General features: G+C 43.8%; 1 protein-coding gene across 1 annotated transcript in view; it reads left to right on the top strand.

The window, feature by feature from the left end:
- NSMAF (neutral sphingomyelinase activation associated factor) overlaps positions 1-17,693 on the top strand; it is a 155,267-nt gene that overhangs the window by 62,703 nt on the left and 74,871 nt on the right. Inside the window, exons 11-14 of the mRNA XM_069731381.1 lie at positions 1,499-1,570; positions 4,762-4,870; positions 5,195-5,371; positions 6,644-6,723. Of these exons, the coding sequence (XP_069587482.1) occupies positions 1,499-1,570; positions 4,762-4,870; positions 5,195-5,371; positions 6,644-6,723 (438 nt within the window). The remainder of the gene's footprint in view (positions 1-1,498; positions 1,571-4,761; positions 4,871-5,194; positions 5,372-6,643; positions 6,724-17,693) is intronic.

Genomic DNA, 17,693 nt, shown 5'->3' with positions numbered 1-17,693 from the left:
ACAGCGTGCCACCTCTGCTGCGGTCAATACTTACCACGACATTTGAGGAGTGTGACAGAGGGAGGCCTAACAATGCCCACTGGGTCTGCCATGGACCATAGCCTAATAGATCCTGAGGGACAGGCTAAGATTAATTTCCCTCTTGGCACTAGTAAATGTAACATTTTAAAAATTTGATTTACATTTTTGCATATGTAAAAAACCTGTTATACTAACGAAAAGTGGTTTAATCTGGAAGAAAGACTATGACCCGCCCCCAAAAAACACACCCATAATGAGCCGTACCATGAAACTATATCACGGTTTATTCTGCACCGTGAACACCACAGAAAAAAAACATACAACATTGTCAGAATTGCTGTTTTTGTACATCCTACATCACAAAAAAAAATGAAGATGATCAAAAGTGGCACCAATGAAAATTACAACTTGTCCCACATAAAACCAAACCCTCTGTCTACTGACAGAAAAGGCTGTGGGTTTTGGAATATGTAGACTTTTTTTTTTGTTACCCGATAAATGGTGAACTGTGTTTAAGGGTAAGTTCACACAGGACTTTTTTGGTCGCTGATCACCCGATGTGTTCACTTGTAACCAGGGTAAATATCGGGTTACTAAGTGCAGGGCCGCGCTTAGTAACCTGATATTTACCCTGGTTACCATTGTAAAAGTAAAAAAAAAAAAAACACTACATACTCACATTCTGATGTGTCACGTCCCCCGGCGTCCACAGGGTTAAAACTGCTTTCGGCAGGAGCGCTGCTAATGCACGCGCTCAGGCCGAGAGTTTCCCTGCACTGTGTCTAAAAAGCTGTTTTCTTTTTTATTTTCACCTCCAAAAAAGTGATAAATAAGTCATATATATATATAATTTATGGCCATCAGAATGTAGCAAGTCAAAAGGAATGTTGCACTTATTCCACAAAAGTAATAAAACGTAAAGCTGTATAAATTTGGTATTACCATAATCCTGCTGTCCTGCAGAATACAGTTAGCAACACTTACAGCAAATGAAAAGCATTAGGTAAAAACAAAAATGGCAGAATTGCTAATTTTAAGATTTTACCCACGAGTTGTAAGTACTGCACTGATCTTTCCTTGTGAATGAAAGCTGACAGGTGGTGCTTATAAAGTCTATGGAGAAATGTAACGGTTTCGGCAGACTGTCTGTCACCTATGGCTCCTCCCCCCTCCATAGAATTTTAAAAGCAGCGATCTCATCTGCTATTTCACTGATTTCTCTCTTGTGCTCTCTTTATGTATGATATAAAGAATAACACTTCTAAGTTTTAGGATTTTACGTCTGCCAAAATAGTCCAACTCGTTATGTAAAAACAAGCTCTCCTACAGCAACATTGATGAAAAAACTAAAAATGTATGTGTATTATTTTGAGCGTAGTTGAATGTGCAGAGCTTTTAACAATATTCCTGTGCAGTTTTGATGACATACTAATGGAAAATTAAAATTTTAACTTTTTTATTTTTTTATATTTAACAGAAGCATGTAGTTTTTATTAGCCTGGCTGACATTCGTCGAATATATAAAAGGAGACATATGCTGATGCCTCTGGTAAGACAAGTCACAACCAACAGGTTGATGATTAGATTTGGACTGGAGAAGAGATTAATTATTGGATCATAATGTATATAGACAATTGTCTTAAAGGGGACCTGTCATCTAATTCATGCTGCCCGAACCATGGTCAGCATCAATCTGAGATCGGCTGTGTTATTGCAAACATTAGTGTTTTACTCTAAAACACTGGTGTTTCATAGAAAAGCTGGTCATGAAATAGTCCTAGGCCGGTCCCTTGTGAATTCTCCTTACCCAAAAGGTCTTTCCCTATGTGGCTACTTATAAATACTTGCCAGTCAAAGGGATCAGGGCAGGGAGCAGCCACCAAGGATTGGCCTAGGACAAGACAGCGGACACCGGGTTTCCAGAGCATGTTTTTTCTGAAACTCCGCACGGCTTCAGTGTAATATATACACAGCTGCAATAATGTTTGTTCTCCGATTTATACATGTATTCTATGGAGTTTTTTTGATCTGTCTGGGGGCACCAAATTTTTGTGTGCCGGTTCAGACTATCGCTATGAGATTGGGACTTTTGTTAATACAGCTGCAATAATGCAGCCGATATGTGATTTATGCGATGTATCAGATGAGTGGTCCCCTTTTAAAGAGCATCTTTCAGATTCCTGATAAGTCTTATATAAATGCTTGTATTCCTTATGAATTACCAGTTCTGGAGCATCTGATTTATACCTGTGTATAGTGTTCCTCTGTTGCTCCTCCTAGAAATGTTAGCAATGAATTGACAACTGGCTGTGACTCGCATTTAACTAATCATTTATTCTGGGAACATACGGTAAGTTGTCAAATTTTTTTTTTTTTTTTGTAAATATTCAGGAGTAATACTAATGACACAAAGTTCTGAAAGATTATCAGCTATTGTTATTACATTTGAAAGGATTTAGTAAGGTACGTCAGGTGTGATGACGGCTCTTCTTTCACACCCACCATATTGTTACTACTTGCTATTCCATGGGTTGAATGGGCAGCACGGTGGCTCAGTGAGTAGCACGGTTTCTTTACAGCATTGGGGTTCTGGGTTCAAGTCCAACCAAGGAAACCTCTGCAAGGAGTGTGTATGTTCTCCTCGTGTTTGCCTGGGTTTCCTCCGGGTATTAAGATTTCCTCCCATACTCCAATGTCATACTCCTAGGGAATTCAGATTGTGAGCCCCAATAGGCAGTGATGATAAATTGTCTAAGTGCTGGGGAATATGATGGCTCTATATAAAAGTGAGTAACTTAATAAAATTGTTCAGTTTGCAATGATTACAGTGGAAAAAAAACACTTTGATGTGGCTTCAATATTGTGAGATAGTGGAGCTCTCCTGGTCCATGCCTCTATGTAACCTATTCTAGATTGGTCTCGTGAGTGCCGGGTGACATGGCTTCCAATGGCATTTTTAACTGCTAGATTTACTCTGAAGTGGAGCTATTCACTAAATGGTAGTTTCCATTGTTTAGTTTTTAGTTGTACAACCAGGTACGGACTGGGGCTGAAATTCAGTCCTGGCATTTGAAATCACACAGGCCCATGGTGTCCCCGTCCCCAAGCACCAGATGGGATATATTACTAATATTACCCTGGATGGAGGAAAGGTTTACTACAAGATCAATATTTCTAATGATACTTGTGGCCTGCTGGGGTGAGTGACTGAGTCAGCGATTTGTGCTCCGTCACAACTCTGAACAGTATGGATGTCTTGAGAACACCGATTCTGTCAACAACGTAGCAGACAAGGCAGCCCACGACCAGACAGGCCCTTCTGGCATTTCTGGCCAGTCCGGCCCTGTGTACAACTCAACCGCCTCCTGGTTTCTGAGGGCCAAGCACTCATGCTTAATTCACAGTTCAGAGCAGCAGCATTGTTGCTCCACTGGTCTAAACTTTTTTTCCTCCTGATGGTGCTACATGAGACAGCTTTGCCTCCGCCGGATTGGGAGCTGACAGTGCGCTCTTATGGTGCTGTGCAGTGCTTACAAGTTCAGTGGGTAAAAGCTTGTAAGTTCTGCACATGTTGGGTCACCGCTGACGTACAGCAGCAGTGGTAAACAAAAAAAAAAAGAATAACACTTGAAAAGTGTTGTCCGCTACCTGGACAGAGCCCTTTTTAAAAGTAGTCCCCCTTGTAAAATGGAAATGTATACTCCTCTCCTGCAGTGGTGTCATTCTAGCGATGTCTGCTCTGGGGCTCGTGTGACATTGTCATACCTTATAAACCCTGCAGCCATATAACGCCCCACATTGGGTTGCTTTACTTTTGCTCAACCACACACAAGCAGAAAATTGCAAGTGTAGCAGCCACTGATGGGTTGCAGGGCTCACATGGCATAGCATTGCCAAGAGACCTGGTGCCAACATTACTGGAATGGCGCCATTACGAGTCAGGGCCTATTCGGTGAGCTATAGGCCTTACTGAATAAGCTGCATCGGGAACCCGGATTCCTGGATCGCTCCGGCTGATCAGCTGTTCGGCTCCGCAGCTGCAGGTGTCGTGGCTCTGTGACAGGCATAACTCATTCATAGAGAGCCCACAACAGCGGCTGTAGCTTGCTGAGTAAACCCTGACCCGATCAAATTCGCTCATCTCTAGCTGTTTATTTTTACAGGGCGGACTACTTCTTTTAATAAGTATTTCTCCAGCTGATGGACAAATCCTTTAAGTCAAGTCCTATTGCACAGTAGATTTAAGAGGTTGCCTGGTCCAACTACATACTTAAGAGTTGGTATGCCATAATGAAGATGCCCCTGGCACTGCGCAGATTGGCATAGTCTGGCTGCTGATCCCTCTCCCAGCAATGAGCGTTTACAGAGATCACATGCTAGCAAAGGCATCTCTTCTATGAGGTCCACTTGTTCTAACACAACATACCCCCTGTAATAATGAGCATAAGCTGCTTCTTTTTGCCACTTTGTTTGCAGCTGAGTTAGTGAGTACGGCAAGATATTGTGTGGAGTGACGTGCAGCCTGATAGCGGATGATGCCTGCGTTCTAGGAGAAGTTCTGGTGCGGAGTGATGAGCCGACACTACCCGTTTTCTATACGTTCACATGTACTGTGATCAGTCTCGTCTCCCGCCGGTTTTCCTTCCCTTGATGTGGTGCCAGTGTGCACAGTGATGCTGATGTATAGTTTAGCAGCAGATAATGTAACCCTACGTTACCTCATGTTCTATTGTCTCTTAGGGCCTGGAAGTATTTTGTACTGAAAATGACCTGTGCTCAGATATATACCTTAAATTTTACAACCCTAAAGATCGAGATGACGTGTACTACTATATTGCTTCATATATAGGTTGGTGTTTGTTTATTTCTTTCCTTTTTTTTTTTTTTTTTTAATCAAATTAACTTCACAATTGTCACATGTAATTATAATATAATGTGTAGATGAATGTTTTACTGCAGATTTGTCTTTTTAGAGACTGTTCAACTCTTTAAATGATTCACACCATTTTGCTTGATGGTATATTAGTATTCCAGGTTAGCTTATTTCCTTTCATCATGTTTTATATTCTAGAATTTATTTTTGCTGGTGGTCTTTTGTTTTCTTAGTGTTCGGTGTAGAAGCCTATAAAAGTTGATGACATTGAGACTAATAGTTGTCTCTCGTTTCCTGCAGAAAACCACGTGACGGAGCACACGGCAGACAGCTACATGCTTCAGTGGCAGATGGGCCAAATATCCAATTACCAGTATCTTTTACATCTCAATAACCTGGCAGATCGGAGCTGCAATGACCTTTCCCAGTATCCTGTGTTTCCATGGATCATCGCCGACTACACCAGTTCTCATTTGGGTATAACCTTTTTTTTTTTTCCAACATTATAAAGCATTTATAAGAGGATTCCACAACATTTATTTTCTAATTTTAACGTTGAGTTCTGCTGCACCCTCGGTGGGACAGTTGGCGAGGAAACATCCAGTGGGCAGCTGGTATCCTCCTCATGTCCGATTCTTACTTTTGAGAGAATTTCTTGAAGGTTGTGTTTTTGTTTTTTTTTGGATACAAACGTGATGACGACTCCTTGTCAAACTGATCACCTCTGCAACTGTCCTGCCCAGCAAGCAGCAGCATTTCTCCATGCCCAATGTAGATATGAGAAGCACTACACAACTTCTTAAATCCTTTGTAGTCATTGCACTAAGATTCCCTCTGTCTATAACTACATAAAAATCTAGCACAAATTTTTATTTTTTTTTATCCAAGAGGGTTATCCGGTGAAAAACTGTTATGTCCTATCTGCAGGATAGGTCACATGTAGCTGATTGGTGGGTGTCCCACCCATGAGACCCATGCCAATTTGGGCTATAAATTGCCCTTTCCATAATTGGCGCAGTAGGTTAGGCTCCCGCCCATTCATTTTCTCTGCAGTTGCTGAAAAATGTTGAATGCAGAGCTCAGCAGGCCCAAAGGGAATGAATGGAGCAGTGCATGTGCACTGATAGTCCACTCTAACTGGGATAAAGGTTCTCTGTTCTGCCAATCTGTGTGGTTCCCGGCAGTCGGACCTCTTCTGATCAACACGGTATCACCTTTGAAGTATTAATTTAGTTTCACTGGAAAACCCCTGTAAATAAAGTCAATAATTTATTTTTGAAGGACCGTAACCTGTCTCACCACCACTTCAACTCCACCAGTATGGTATATTTCACAGCAGGGCGGTGACACTGCTCTGCTAGAAGCCGAAGTGGCAAATCTACTTGAATCTCTTCTATATTAGACCTCTAATTAACTTGGTGAGGCTAATTTGTAATTTAGACCAGACTAGACGCTATAACATGACCTTATTGGATTTTACTTGGCAGATAAGTCACATATTTACCACTTTTTTTGTGCTTCTCCCCCCCCCCCCCCCCCTCTAAAACAGTTTTCAGAGTTGTAGGCTAGATTCAGAACACAGAGTATTTGAAAATCTTCATTATGTGAATTATTCATACTTAGAATGACCCCTTGATGTCCCTTTTCCATGTAAAATGTTGGCCATGATTATGGGGAAGTGCAGTATGGGTCACCACCGTACAGTGCAGGAAACTTTCCTCTAATACTACAATTTTGATTTCTTCAAAGATTTAACGCTTTGTGAAACCTTCCGAGATCTGAGAAAACCAGTGGGTGCTCTCAATAAAGACAGGCTTGAACGGTTACTGGTATGTATTTCCTGGACACTATATACACTGCAGTTTGTAGAAACAATCCTTGGGTTTTCTTGCTTTTCTGCTGTATAGTCACAGCTTGATTTATGCACAAAGAATTGTACGCTTCTACTTTATAGCCAATCATATTCCTAATGTCTGCAGCGTGTTGTATTGTCACATAGTGTCCTCTACGTGTATCGTCTATAGACATTACCAGAACACATGACGGCAATTATGGAAAGTAAGGTTAATTGTAGGAAAAGCTGCTATAATTAACATACAGCTCTGGCAAAAATGAAAAGGAATCTGTCACCTCATTTTGCCGCTATAAGCTGCGGGCACCGCCATCAGAGGCTTATCTACAGGATTCTGTAATGCTGTATATAAGCCCCCCGATGTAACAAGAAAGATAAGAAAAACAAGTTAAATTATTGTCACCCAGGCGACAGGTCCAGTTCGGTTCTGGTCTGCAGGTCTGGGGTCGGCGCCTCCCATCTAAATACGATGTCATCATCCTATTTGCTTCTGTTGCGGCTCCTGCTCAGGCGTACGGATTTGCCCTGTTTAGGGCAGTGTAAAGTACTGCCGTGCGCAGGCGCCGGGCCTCTCTGACCTTCCCGGCCCTCAACAATTATGCCTGCGCAGGAGCCGCGACAGAAGAGGATGTCATGGCATGAAGATAGGAGATGCCGGACCCGGACCGCGACGCCCATCGGAACGAACCGCAGCGGAACTGCCCCCCGGGTGAGTATAATCTAACTTTTTTTTCCTTATCTTTCAGGTTACATCGGGGGCTTATGTACAGCATTACAGAATGCTATAGATAGAATACTGATGACGGTGGCCGCAGTTTATAGCCGCAAAATGAGGTGACAGATTCCCTTTAAGAGACCACTGCAAAATTTTCAGTTTGTCTGATTATGCTCTTTTTTGTTATATTTGCGAGTAAAATGTTCATTGTTGTCGGGGCGTGGCTATGTAGTGGAGCGGGAAGGACGTGCTTGGCTGGAGCTCCTAGAATCCTGACTAAAACCCTGCAATTTACCTACCCAAGTGGAACTCCACGTGTGTCGCTGAGCTCCCATGGGCACCTGGAGGCGTCTGGCTCCTGAGGTGGTGCGAAGCACGGCTCCTGAGGTGGTGCGAAGCGCGGCTCCTGAGGTGGTGCGAAGCGTGGCTCCGGTGAGTCGAGGTCCGGGGAAACACAGGTGGAGGAGGGCGTCTGAAGGAGATGGCGGCCATTTTCTTTACCGCGCGCCCTGACAGTGGAGGACACGGAGCGAGGCAGGAAGAGCAAGCCGGACAGCGTGTGGAACTCCCGGAGGTCCGAGAGGGGGACTGCGCGGTGTGAGCCCTGAGAGCCGGGCCCCATGCTCCCCCCTCATTAACTACATAAAACACCGCCTGGCCCCTAATACTTGCCCCAGGGCTGGTGCTTCTCCCTCTGCTCCCACTAAGTGGACCAACTGGTGATCCAGTTTAATACTCGTTACGCTGGGACTGCTGTAACCCTTTATTAGGCTGTCAAGAGGAAGAGACTGCGCTGAATAAAGAGTTGTGCACTTTGCATTTTGTGCTGGGCTCTTTTGTCTCTTAATCTTGCTTTCCTGACCCTCCCCCGATCCCCTGAGGCTATAACAGTAACTGTTGTAACAAACCATCGAGGCTGCAGCATACCAAATTCTTCTTCTAGCAAAGAGCTTACAAGGCACATAGCTGTTTAGCATGAATCTGCTTACACTATTGTGAATTGGGGTGTCAGACAAGTAACACCTGCATTTTACTGAAGTGTTATCTGGTATAATCTTAAAACATTAACTATGCACCGCTCAAGAACTTCGAGTGCAACTGAAAAGTTAAAAAAAAATACACGATCTGACCCCCATGATAACCTACGACCAAATAAAGACAATTCATCTGGGGTTAAGACTGCAAGCCAACAGAAAAATCATGCCTCAGATCGTAAGGATCTGACTTTGAAACAGGCATCTAAACAGTTGATGCAAGAGATATCTTTAACTAGGACATCCCTGATTGGGAAAATAGGAGGTACATTCTGAGGTGGGGTGCCTCCGGAAAGATATGCAATCCATGAGTGGTTGGATTACGGAAGTTGAATCACGGGTATCCCGCCTGGAAGACAACTCTATACCTATGAAGGCTAAATTGACAAAAGTATCTGGTTCCATAAATGCCTGGAAGCAAAAGGCAGACGACCTAGAGAATAGACTACGTTGGAATAACATTTGCATCATTGGGTTGCCAGAACGTTCAGAAGGCCAACGACATGAACAATTTTTGGAGAAATGGCTCAAAGATACTCTGGGAGATGAATTCTCCTCAACATTCTGTGGAGAGGGCCCTTAGGGTCCCTACAAGGCCTCTTCCTCCGGGTGCCCCACCAAGACCCTTTTTGGCATGTATCTTAAATTGCAGAGACAGGGATGCTATACTTCGCATGGCAAGACAAGAGTCCTATCAAATTTGATAATGCTACTATTTCAATATTCCTGGATTTTTCTATGGAACTTCAAAAGCAACGGGCTCAATTCATGGAGATAAAGAAACGGCTCAGAAAAAAGAACATTCTCTATTCAATGGTCTATCCTGCCCGACTTCGAGTTGTCTACGAGGGCTCTTCTTCCTTTTTTGCATCCCCAGTGGAAGCCGAGGAATGGATGCGGACCCACGTGAGAGCGGGAGGGGGGGAAAAAATCCTAAACTGTTTGTCGTCTCTAAATATGGGTACATAGGAAATGAAATTTTTTTCACTATAGGGTTTTTTTCTTTTCTCTCCCCCCTATTTAATAGAGGAGCCCTTCCTGCCAACGTCTGAGATAACAACTTTACCGGACTCTCTATTCAGAGATGGTACCCCCTTTTTTGGACCACGATAGGAGCATGGAATTGTGCTCTCCCTTGAAGTATTTTTTTGTTTTTTACTGTTCTAGTGCTGTTAGTTGTTGTTTTATATAGAAATTGCTGCCTTTATTTTTTTTCCATTATATGTCAGAAATGTGACCGGCGTGACAATGTATATCATAATTGGATGAGAGGGTATGGCATCTGATATTACATGTATGACCTAGAATGTGAGAGGCCTTGGATCGCCTCGAAAGAAAGTTAAAGTATTTTCTCAGATACGACGTTATCATCCCCATATTATAGCTTTGGTTGAAACACATCTGACTAGGGACTCTGCTCGCTTTGTGCAATGGTCTGTACATACATTTCATACTAGTTACTCCAGAGGAGTTTCTTTGTGTATTAATAAAGATATTAGTTGGGAGGTTAGAGAGGTTCGGAGGGACCCAGAGGGACGTTTTGTGTTTGTACATGCAATGGTGAATTTAAATGTCAATCATTAAAAAGCGGTGAGCTTCGCCTTAAACCATCCGAACGCACAAGTTATGCTATCCGACTAGATGGCGGTGCCCCAGGGATGAACTCTTCTCCATCTCGGCTGTCAATACTTATGGGAGGTACTGGTCGGTTAGATTTGTGGAAGATACATCATCCTGATGTAAGAGAATTTACCTGTCATTCATCCGTTAGACGCACTCTGTCCCAAATAGATTATATATTTGGATCCAGTAATTTGGCTGTGCGAGTGGGGGAGGTGAGACATGGGAATAGGGGTCTTTCAGATCATAGCCCGGTAATTCTTAAACTTGGGTTCGGTCAGACAAGAAATACCACGACTTGGAAATTAAATCCATTTTAGCTGAAGCTAGCAGGTCCCAACGACAGGACTATAGATCAACTGGACTGTTTCATCGCATCCCACCCAGAACCACAAAATATTAATATTTTCAGGGATGCTCTTAAAGCATATATGAGAGGATGTTTGTCCTCTACAGTCTCTTATATCAAACGCTTGACTTCACAGAAAGATGATGACACGGAGAAGCGTCTGAAAGACTCGGAGGCGGCTTATGTAGCTAATCAGACAAGCGAAAATAGAGCTGAGTGGTTACACTCTTCTAGATTATATAGTCAATAAGCTGACACCAAATCAAAACATAAGCTGTTTTTTACTAAACAGGCGTATTTTGAACTGGGTAACCAGTTTAGCAAACTTTTAGCTTTTATGGTACGCCAACATAATACATCTAACACTATATACTTAAAATCCGGAAACCAGACGATTCAATAGTAACTTCGACAGACGACATACTTCAATGCTTTCATGACTATTATAAAGCGTTATATAGCTCCAAGGGGGATTCCGACACTCTGGAATGCCTAAACTATCTATCAGACATAGTTCCCTTCACTGAATCCCACACAATAAGCTTTCTTAGACGTGGATTTTACTCTGGATGAGATAAATGCGGCCATAACAGATATGGCTTCTGGAAAGGCACACGGCCCAGATGGATTTCCCATAGAGATATACAGGAGATATCGAGACATTCTGGTGACAATTCTTTTGAAAGTATTTCAGGGGATTTGGGTGGGGGTGGTTCTTTGCCAGATTCTTATTATAACGCAAATATTATAATTCTAAAAAAAAAAAAGGGAAGGACCCCTTAGAATGTGGATCTTATCGTCCTATTTCATTGGTGAACATAGATTATAACATTTTTACAAAAATTTTGGCCACCAGGTTGAATACAGTAATATTGGAAATACACCCAGATCAGACTGGATTTATGCCGGGTAAGAGTACGTCTATAAATATCAGGAGAGTTCAGTCAATAGCCCAATATTGTACATTGGTACTCGGGAATAGGTGGGCCATGGCCTCGCTGGACGCGGCCAAGGCATTTGATTCTCTCGAATGGCCTTTCCTATTTGCATGTTTAGAGAGATCAATTTGGCCCTAAATTTCAGAAATGGATTGGCGCAATATATATGAAACCAAAAGCCCGAATAATTATTAACGCTATATCTGAAACATTCTACTTGGAAAGGGGAAACGCCAGGGATGCCCTCTCTCTCCGGCCCTCTTTGCTCTTGCGATAGAAGCACTAGCAATACGTATGAGATCCACTCCAGCTATTAGGGGGATTAGAATAGCGGACCGCACGGATATTATTGGTTTATATGCGGATGACATGGTAATATTTATGGATGAAGTTGAGGAGACCCTACCACGTGTGATCACCATTGTAGAGGGGTTTGGTAAGCACTCGGGACTATACATTAACTGGGATAAGTCCGCCTTAATGCCTCTTTCCCATGATTCAACAGATCACCTTGAAACGTTATCCCCACTACCGGGCATATCTAAATTTAAATACCTAGGAATAATTGTACCAAAATGCAGTAGACTTGATCTACAATTTAATATTCTCCCGTTCCTGGACTTAGTTATACACAAATTTGCTATATGGATTAAATTACCATTGTCTTGTTTCTGGTTGTATAAATCTGATTAAAATGATATTACTTCCGAAGCTTAATTACTCCCTTCAATATAGTGCAGTACCGGTCCCTAGATCTTTTTTTTTTCCAAGTTTAAACTCACTAGCTTCGTCCTTTTTTTTTCTGTATTATTTGGCTGGACAACTTAGAGCTTTGGGAAAATGGATGCCTGGGGGCTGTTTGCCAAACTCAGAGAGTCATCTGGCTCATGCCGCAAAGATTGATTGCCCGTTGGGTTTTCTGGAAGTAAATAGACCTAATACCCCTATACTATTACCATTACTCCGGTTGGCGAGATTGATTTGGAAGCAAGTAAAAAAGGTAATCCACTTTGATGGTATTATAGCCGAATTTCCTCTATGGAATAATGAATATTTTCCGGGGCTACTGAATCACCCATCTGCTCAATTCTGGGTATCACATGGTGTCTTGTCGGTTAATGATCTTTATGAACAAGGAACCTCATGCCTTTTGAACAAATGTAACTTAGGTATGATATCCGAAGACCTCAATTCTTTCGATATTTGCAGCTCAGATCAGCGATTCAATCACATATGCGTAGCATAAACATGATGCAAATAATATCCTCCTTCCCACTGATAGGGATCCTTAAATCACAGGGACCCCGTGTTCTTCTCTGCACTGTACACATATATGCTATCCATGGGCGCTGATTCTGCTCTATTGCCAGTTAAGGTACCTTCACACATAACGATATTGTTAACGATATCGTTGCTTTTTGTGACGTAGCAACGATATCGTTAATAAAATCGTTATGTGTGACAGCGACCAACGATCAGGCCCCTGCTGGGAGATCGTTGGTCGCTGAACAAAGTCCAGAACTTTATTTCGTCGCTGGATCTCCCGTGGACATCGCTGGATCGGCGTGTGTGACACCGATCCAGCGATGTCTTCACTGGTAACCAGGGTAAACATCGGGTAACTAAGCGCAGGGCCGCGCTTAGTAACCCGATGTTTACCCTGGTTACCATCCTAAAAGTAAAAAAACAAACAGTACATACTTACCTAACGCTGTCTGTCCTCCAGCGCTGTGCTCTGCACTCCTCCTGTACTGGCTGTGAGCGTCGGTCAGCCGGAAAGCAGAGCGATGACGTCACCGCTCTGCTTTCCGGCCGCTGTGCTCACACAGACAGTACAGGAGGAGTGCAGAGCACAGCGCTGGAGGACAGACAGCGGTAGGTAAGTATGTACTGTTTGTTTTTTTTACTTTTAGGATGGTAACCAGGGTAAACATCGGGTTACTAAGCGCGGCCCTGCGCTTAGTTACCCGATGTTTACCCTGGTTACCGGCATCGTTGCTCGCTGGAGAGCTGTCTGTGTGACAGCTCTCCAGCGACCAAACAGCGACGCTGCAGCGATCCGGATCGTTGTCGGTATCGCTGCAGCGTCGCTTAATGTGAAGGGGCCTTTAGAGAAAAGTGGAAACTCCTGATAACTGATCTTCAGAATGAGGATTGGGAGATGGCTCTTGAGTCCCCAGCTAAGGTATCTCCTTCGGCTAACAATAAAATGATACAAATGTATAGAATACATCAATCATATTTAACCCCATTACGATTATTCAAAATTGGGCGGTCTCGATCTTCAGAATGCCGCAGATGCCATACAGGGGAGGCAGATTTTATACACCTGATATGGGAATGTCCATTTATTCTCTCTTTTTGGAACGAGGTAACTTCATTGTTGACCTCTCTTGTACATATTCCCGTCTCTCTAAATCCATTAGTATGTTTATTTGGGGTACTAGAAGAAGAGCTATGGGGACACCACATTCAAATCCTGTTGAGAGAGACACTTTTCTTGGCAAGGAAACTGATAGCCTTATGCTGGATGGGCAATACGCATCAATCTCTTAGGGCCTGGAATGAGCTGGTAAATTCAATCATACCATACGAGCGAACCTTATACCAGAATAGCGGCTGTTTAGAAAAATGTAATAAAATTTGAAATATACAGAATTCGTCGTACCTTACGTATTTGATGGCCTAGCTCCAATATGATAGAGCTTACGGCAAAATATGCATTGTCCACGCTGTACTTCAATATTGCTTTATTAATGTGATGGGGATTGTTTTGGCAGTAAAATAGTTTTTAGGGTTTTAAGTACTTTACACACTGTAATACTTTGTTTATATGAACCGGTCTATATATTGAGATTTATATAAATGAAAACTCATTACATACTTTTACTGCATTCTTATGATTATTACGATGAGTGTATTTGTGCGGACCTGGAGGTATGCAAACCATGTACAGTACAGACCAAAAGTTTGGACACACCTTCTCATTTAAAGATTTTTCTGTATTTTCATGACTATGAAAATTGTACATTCACACTGAAGGCATCAAAATTATGAATTAACACATGTGGAATTATATACTTCAGTTGTTTCACACTTTTGTGTTATGTCTTATATTCTAGGTTCTTCAAAGTAGCCACCTTTTGCTTTGATGACTGCTTTGCACACTCTTGGCGATGAGCTTCAAGAGGTAGTCACCGGGAATGGTTTTCACTTCACAGGTGTGCCCTGTCAGGTTTAGTAAGTGGGATTTCTTGCCTTATAAATGGGGTTGGGACCATCAGTTGTGTTGTGCAGAAGTCTGGTGGATACACAGCTGATAGTCCTACTGAATAGACTGTTAGAATTTGTATAATGGCAAGAAAAAAGCAGCTAAATAAAGAAAAACGAGTGGCCATCATTACTTTAAGAAATGAAGGTCAGTCAGTCCGAAATATTGGGAAAACTTTGAAAGTGTCCCCAAGTGCAGTGGCAAAAGCCATCAAGCGCTACAAATAAACTGGCTCACATGAGGACCGCCCCAGGAAAGGAAGACCAAGAGTCACCTCTGCTTCTGAGGAGAAGTTTATCCGAGTCACCAGCCTCAGAAATCGCAGGTTAACAGCAGCTCAGATTAGAGACCAGGTCAATGCCACACAGATTTCTAGCAGCAGACACATCTCTACAACAACTGTTAAGAGGAGACTTTGCAGCAGGCCTTCATGGTAAAATAGCTGCTAGGAAGCCACTGCTAAGGACAGGCAACAAGCAGAAGAGACTTGTTTGGGCTAAGGAACACAAGGAATGGACATTAGACCAGTGGAAATCTGTGCTTTGGTCTGATGAGTCCAAATTTGAGATCTTTGGTTCCAACCACCCTGTCTTTGTGCGATGCAGAAAAGGTGAACGGATGGACTCTACATGCCTGGTTCCCACTGTGAAGCATGGAGGAAGAGGTGTGATGGTGTGGGGGTGCTTTGCTGGTGACACTGTTGGGGATTTATTCAAAATTGAAGGCATACTGAACCAGCATGGCTACCACAACATCTTGCAGCGGCATGCTATTCCATTCGGTTTGCGTTTAGTTGGACCATCATTTATTTTTCAACAGGACAATGACCCCAAACACACCTCCAGGCTGTGTAAGGGCTATTTGAACAAGAAGGAGAGTGATGGGGTGCTACGCCAGATGACGTGGCCTCCAGTCACCAGACCTGAACCCAATCGAGATGGTTTGGGATGAGCTAGACCGCATAGTGAACGCAAAAGGGCCAACAAGTGCTAAGCATCTCTGGGAACTCCTTCAAGATTGTTGGAAGACCATTCCCGGTGACTACCTCTTGAAGCTCATCAAGAGAACGCCAAGAGTGTGCAAAGCAGTCATCAAAGCAAAAGGTGACTACTTTGAAGAACCTAGAATATAAGACATAATTTCAGTTGTTTCACACTTTTTTGTTAAGTATATAATTCCACATGTGTTAATTCATAGTTTTGATGCCTTCAGTGTGAATGTACAATTTTCGTAGTCATGAAAATACAGAAAAATCTTTAAATGAGAAGGTGTGACCAAACTTTTGGTCTGTACTGTATGTCTATTTGTTGTTTTTCTCCTACGCCTCATTGGGGACACATCCCGTGGGTGTGTGCTGCTGCCAATAGGAGACTGACACTAAGTGATACAAAGAAAGTTCGTTCCTCCCCTGCAGTATACACCCTCCTGCTGGCTCTCGGCTAACCAGTTCTTGCTTGGTGTCTGTAGGAGGCACTTGGGTCTGGTTCAGACCCCAACGTTTAAAATTTTTTTTTTTTTACTTTTCTGTAATTTTTTATTTTTTAATTAACGGAGTGAAGGGGGCGACGGATCCTTTCAAGGTTCCGATCTCCCCCAAATCATCAACAGGCGAGAATGCGGAGTATACCTCCCCGTACCCTCTCCTGCGACGTGGGAAGCCATGCCTGAGCTCGCTTCAGGGGCGACGGTTCCTTCACGGTCCCGATCTCCCCACACCAGCAGCAGGCGACCACATGGAGTGTCGCCTCCATGTATCCTCTCCTGGAGCCAGGCCTATAGCCGGACAATTGGCCCTGTCCACCCGAGGGCTGAACTCCGTGGATGTACAGAGGCCCCTCTCTATGGCGACTGAGCAGCCCCCACTGTCCCACCACAGTTAAAACGAATGATACAAGCAGGCGGACGGTTCCTCTCCACCTCCCTAACAAAGGGATGGTGGATTGAGGTTTATCCCTCTATCCCTGCACCTGCAGCAGAACAGTTGAGTGCACGCGCTTTCCTCGGCGCTGAAACCCAGTCTTCGCGGCGGCTCCATACCGGGATGCGGACCCATGGTGAGTGGATCAGCGATGGGCCTCTGCAGTGTGATATATGCTGACAGGCAGCCTCAGCTTCCCTGTGGCCCACCTCCCTGAGGTAACGCTCCGGCCGGCTGCAAAAATTTAGCCCCCGCCTTCGGCCGATGTGTAGGCCGCATTCCGGAAGCCACGCCCGCGCTAAGGCTTCTCCGCCCACCTTTTCTGGCGCTCCCTCGGCAACGCTGGTATTGCTCACGCCGGCTGTAGAAACTTAGTTCCCGGCTTGGGCCTATTCATGGAAGTCACGAGGCTCCGCCCACATCACGTCTGTAGCTCCGCCCCTCCCCCCCCTTCAGAATTGCCGCCTCTCACTCTCTGCGAGACTATACCACCTCTGCACACCCAGTGGCCATCTTGGTCCACCCTGCCAACACATATACACACACACACACACACACACACACACACACACACACACACACACACACACACACACGTGATGGTTTTGTATTAAAGGGGCACAATGACTCTGCATCGGGTAAGAAGTACTGCTCTGTTCCCCTTCATCTTCCCCCTGTACTTAACATGACCAGTATTACCTGGTCTTAAGGGCACATGACCAGCATTCCCTGGTCTTAAGGGCATATCACCCGTTCGAAGCAGGTCACCCTAAATGAGCTCTGGAGCCCTCCGCTGCCAATCCTAGCTTATCCCAGAGTACCTAGTTCCGTGAGTGGGCTTCGTCACTGCCGCAACCCATACATTCTCTGACAAGACTTCGAGCCACAGAGGGTTCACGGAGGGATTCAGAGTGCTCGCAGGACCAATATATATGATCTCTTTCCTTCAGGCTAGCAGGGGCCACAAGTATTCTAGAAACGTACACGTGCCTAGAAAACGGAAGTTTCATTTCCTGATCCCTCACCAATGATTTGCTGAAAACAAGTCTCTGAATATGGATCGGATATTGCCTTGGTTCTGGACTTGCCAGAACTTCAGAAA

Source organism: Ranitomeya imitator, chromosome 6, assembly GCF_032444005.1.
Source record: "Ranitomeya imitator isolate aRanImi1 chromosome 6, aRanImi1.pri, whole genome shotgun sequence".
Lineage (NCBI taxonomy): Eukaryota > Metazoa > Chordata > Amphibia > Anura > Dendrobatidae > Ranitomeya > Ranitomeya imitator.
Note: the sequence above shows the minus strand (reverse complement) of the source record. Positions and strands in the feature narration are given on the sequence as shown.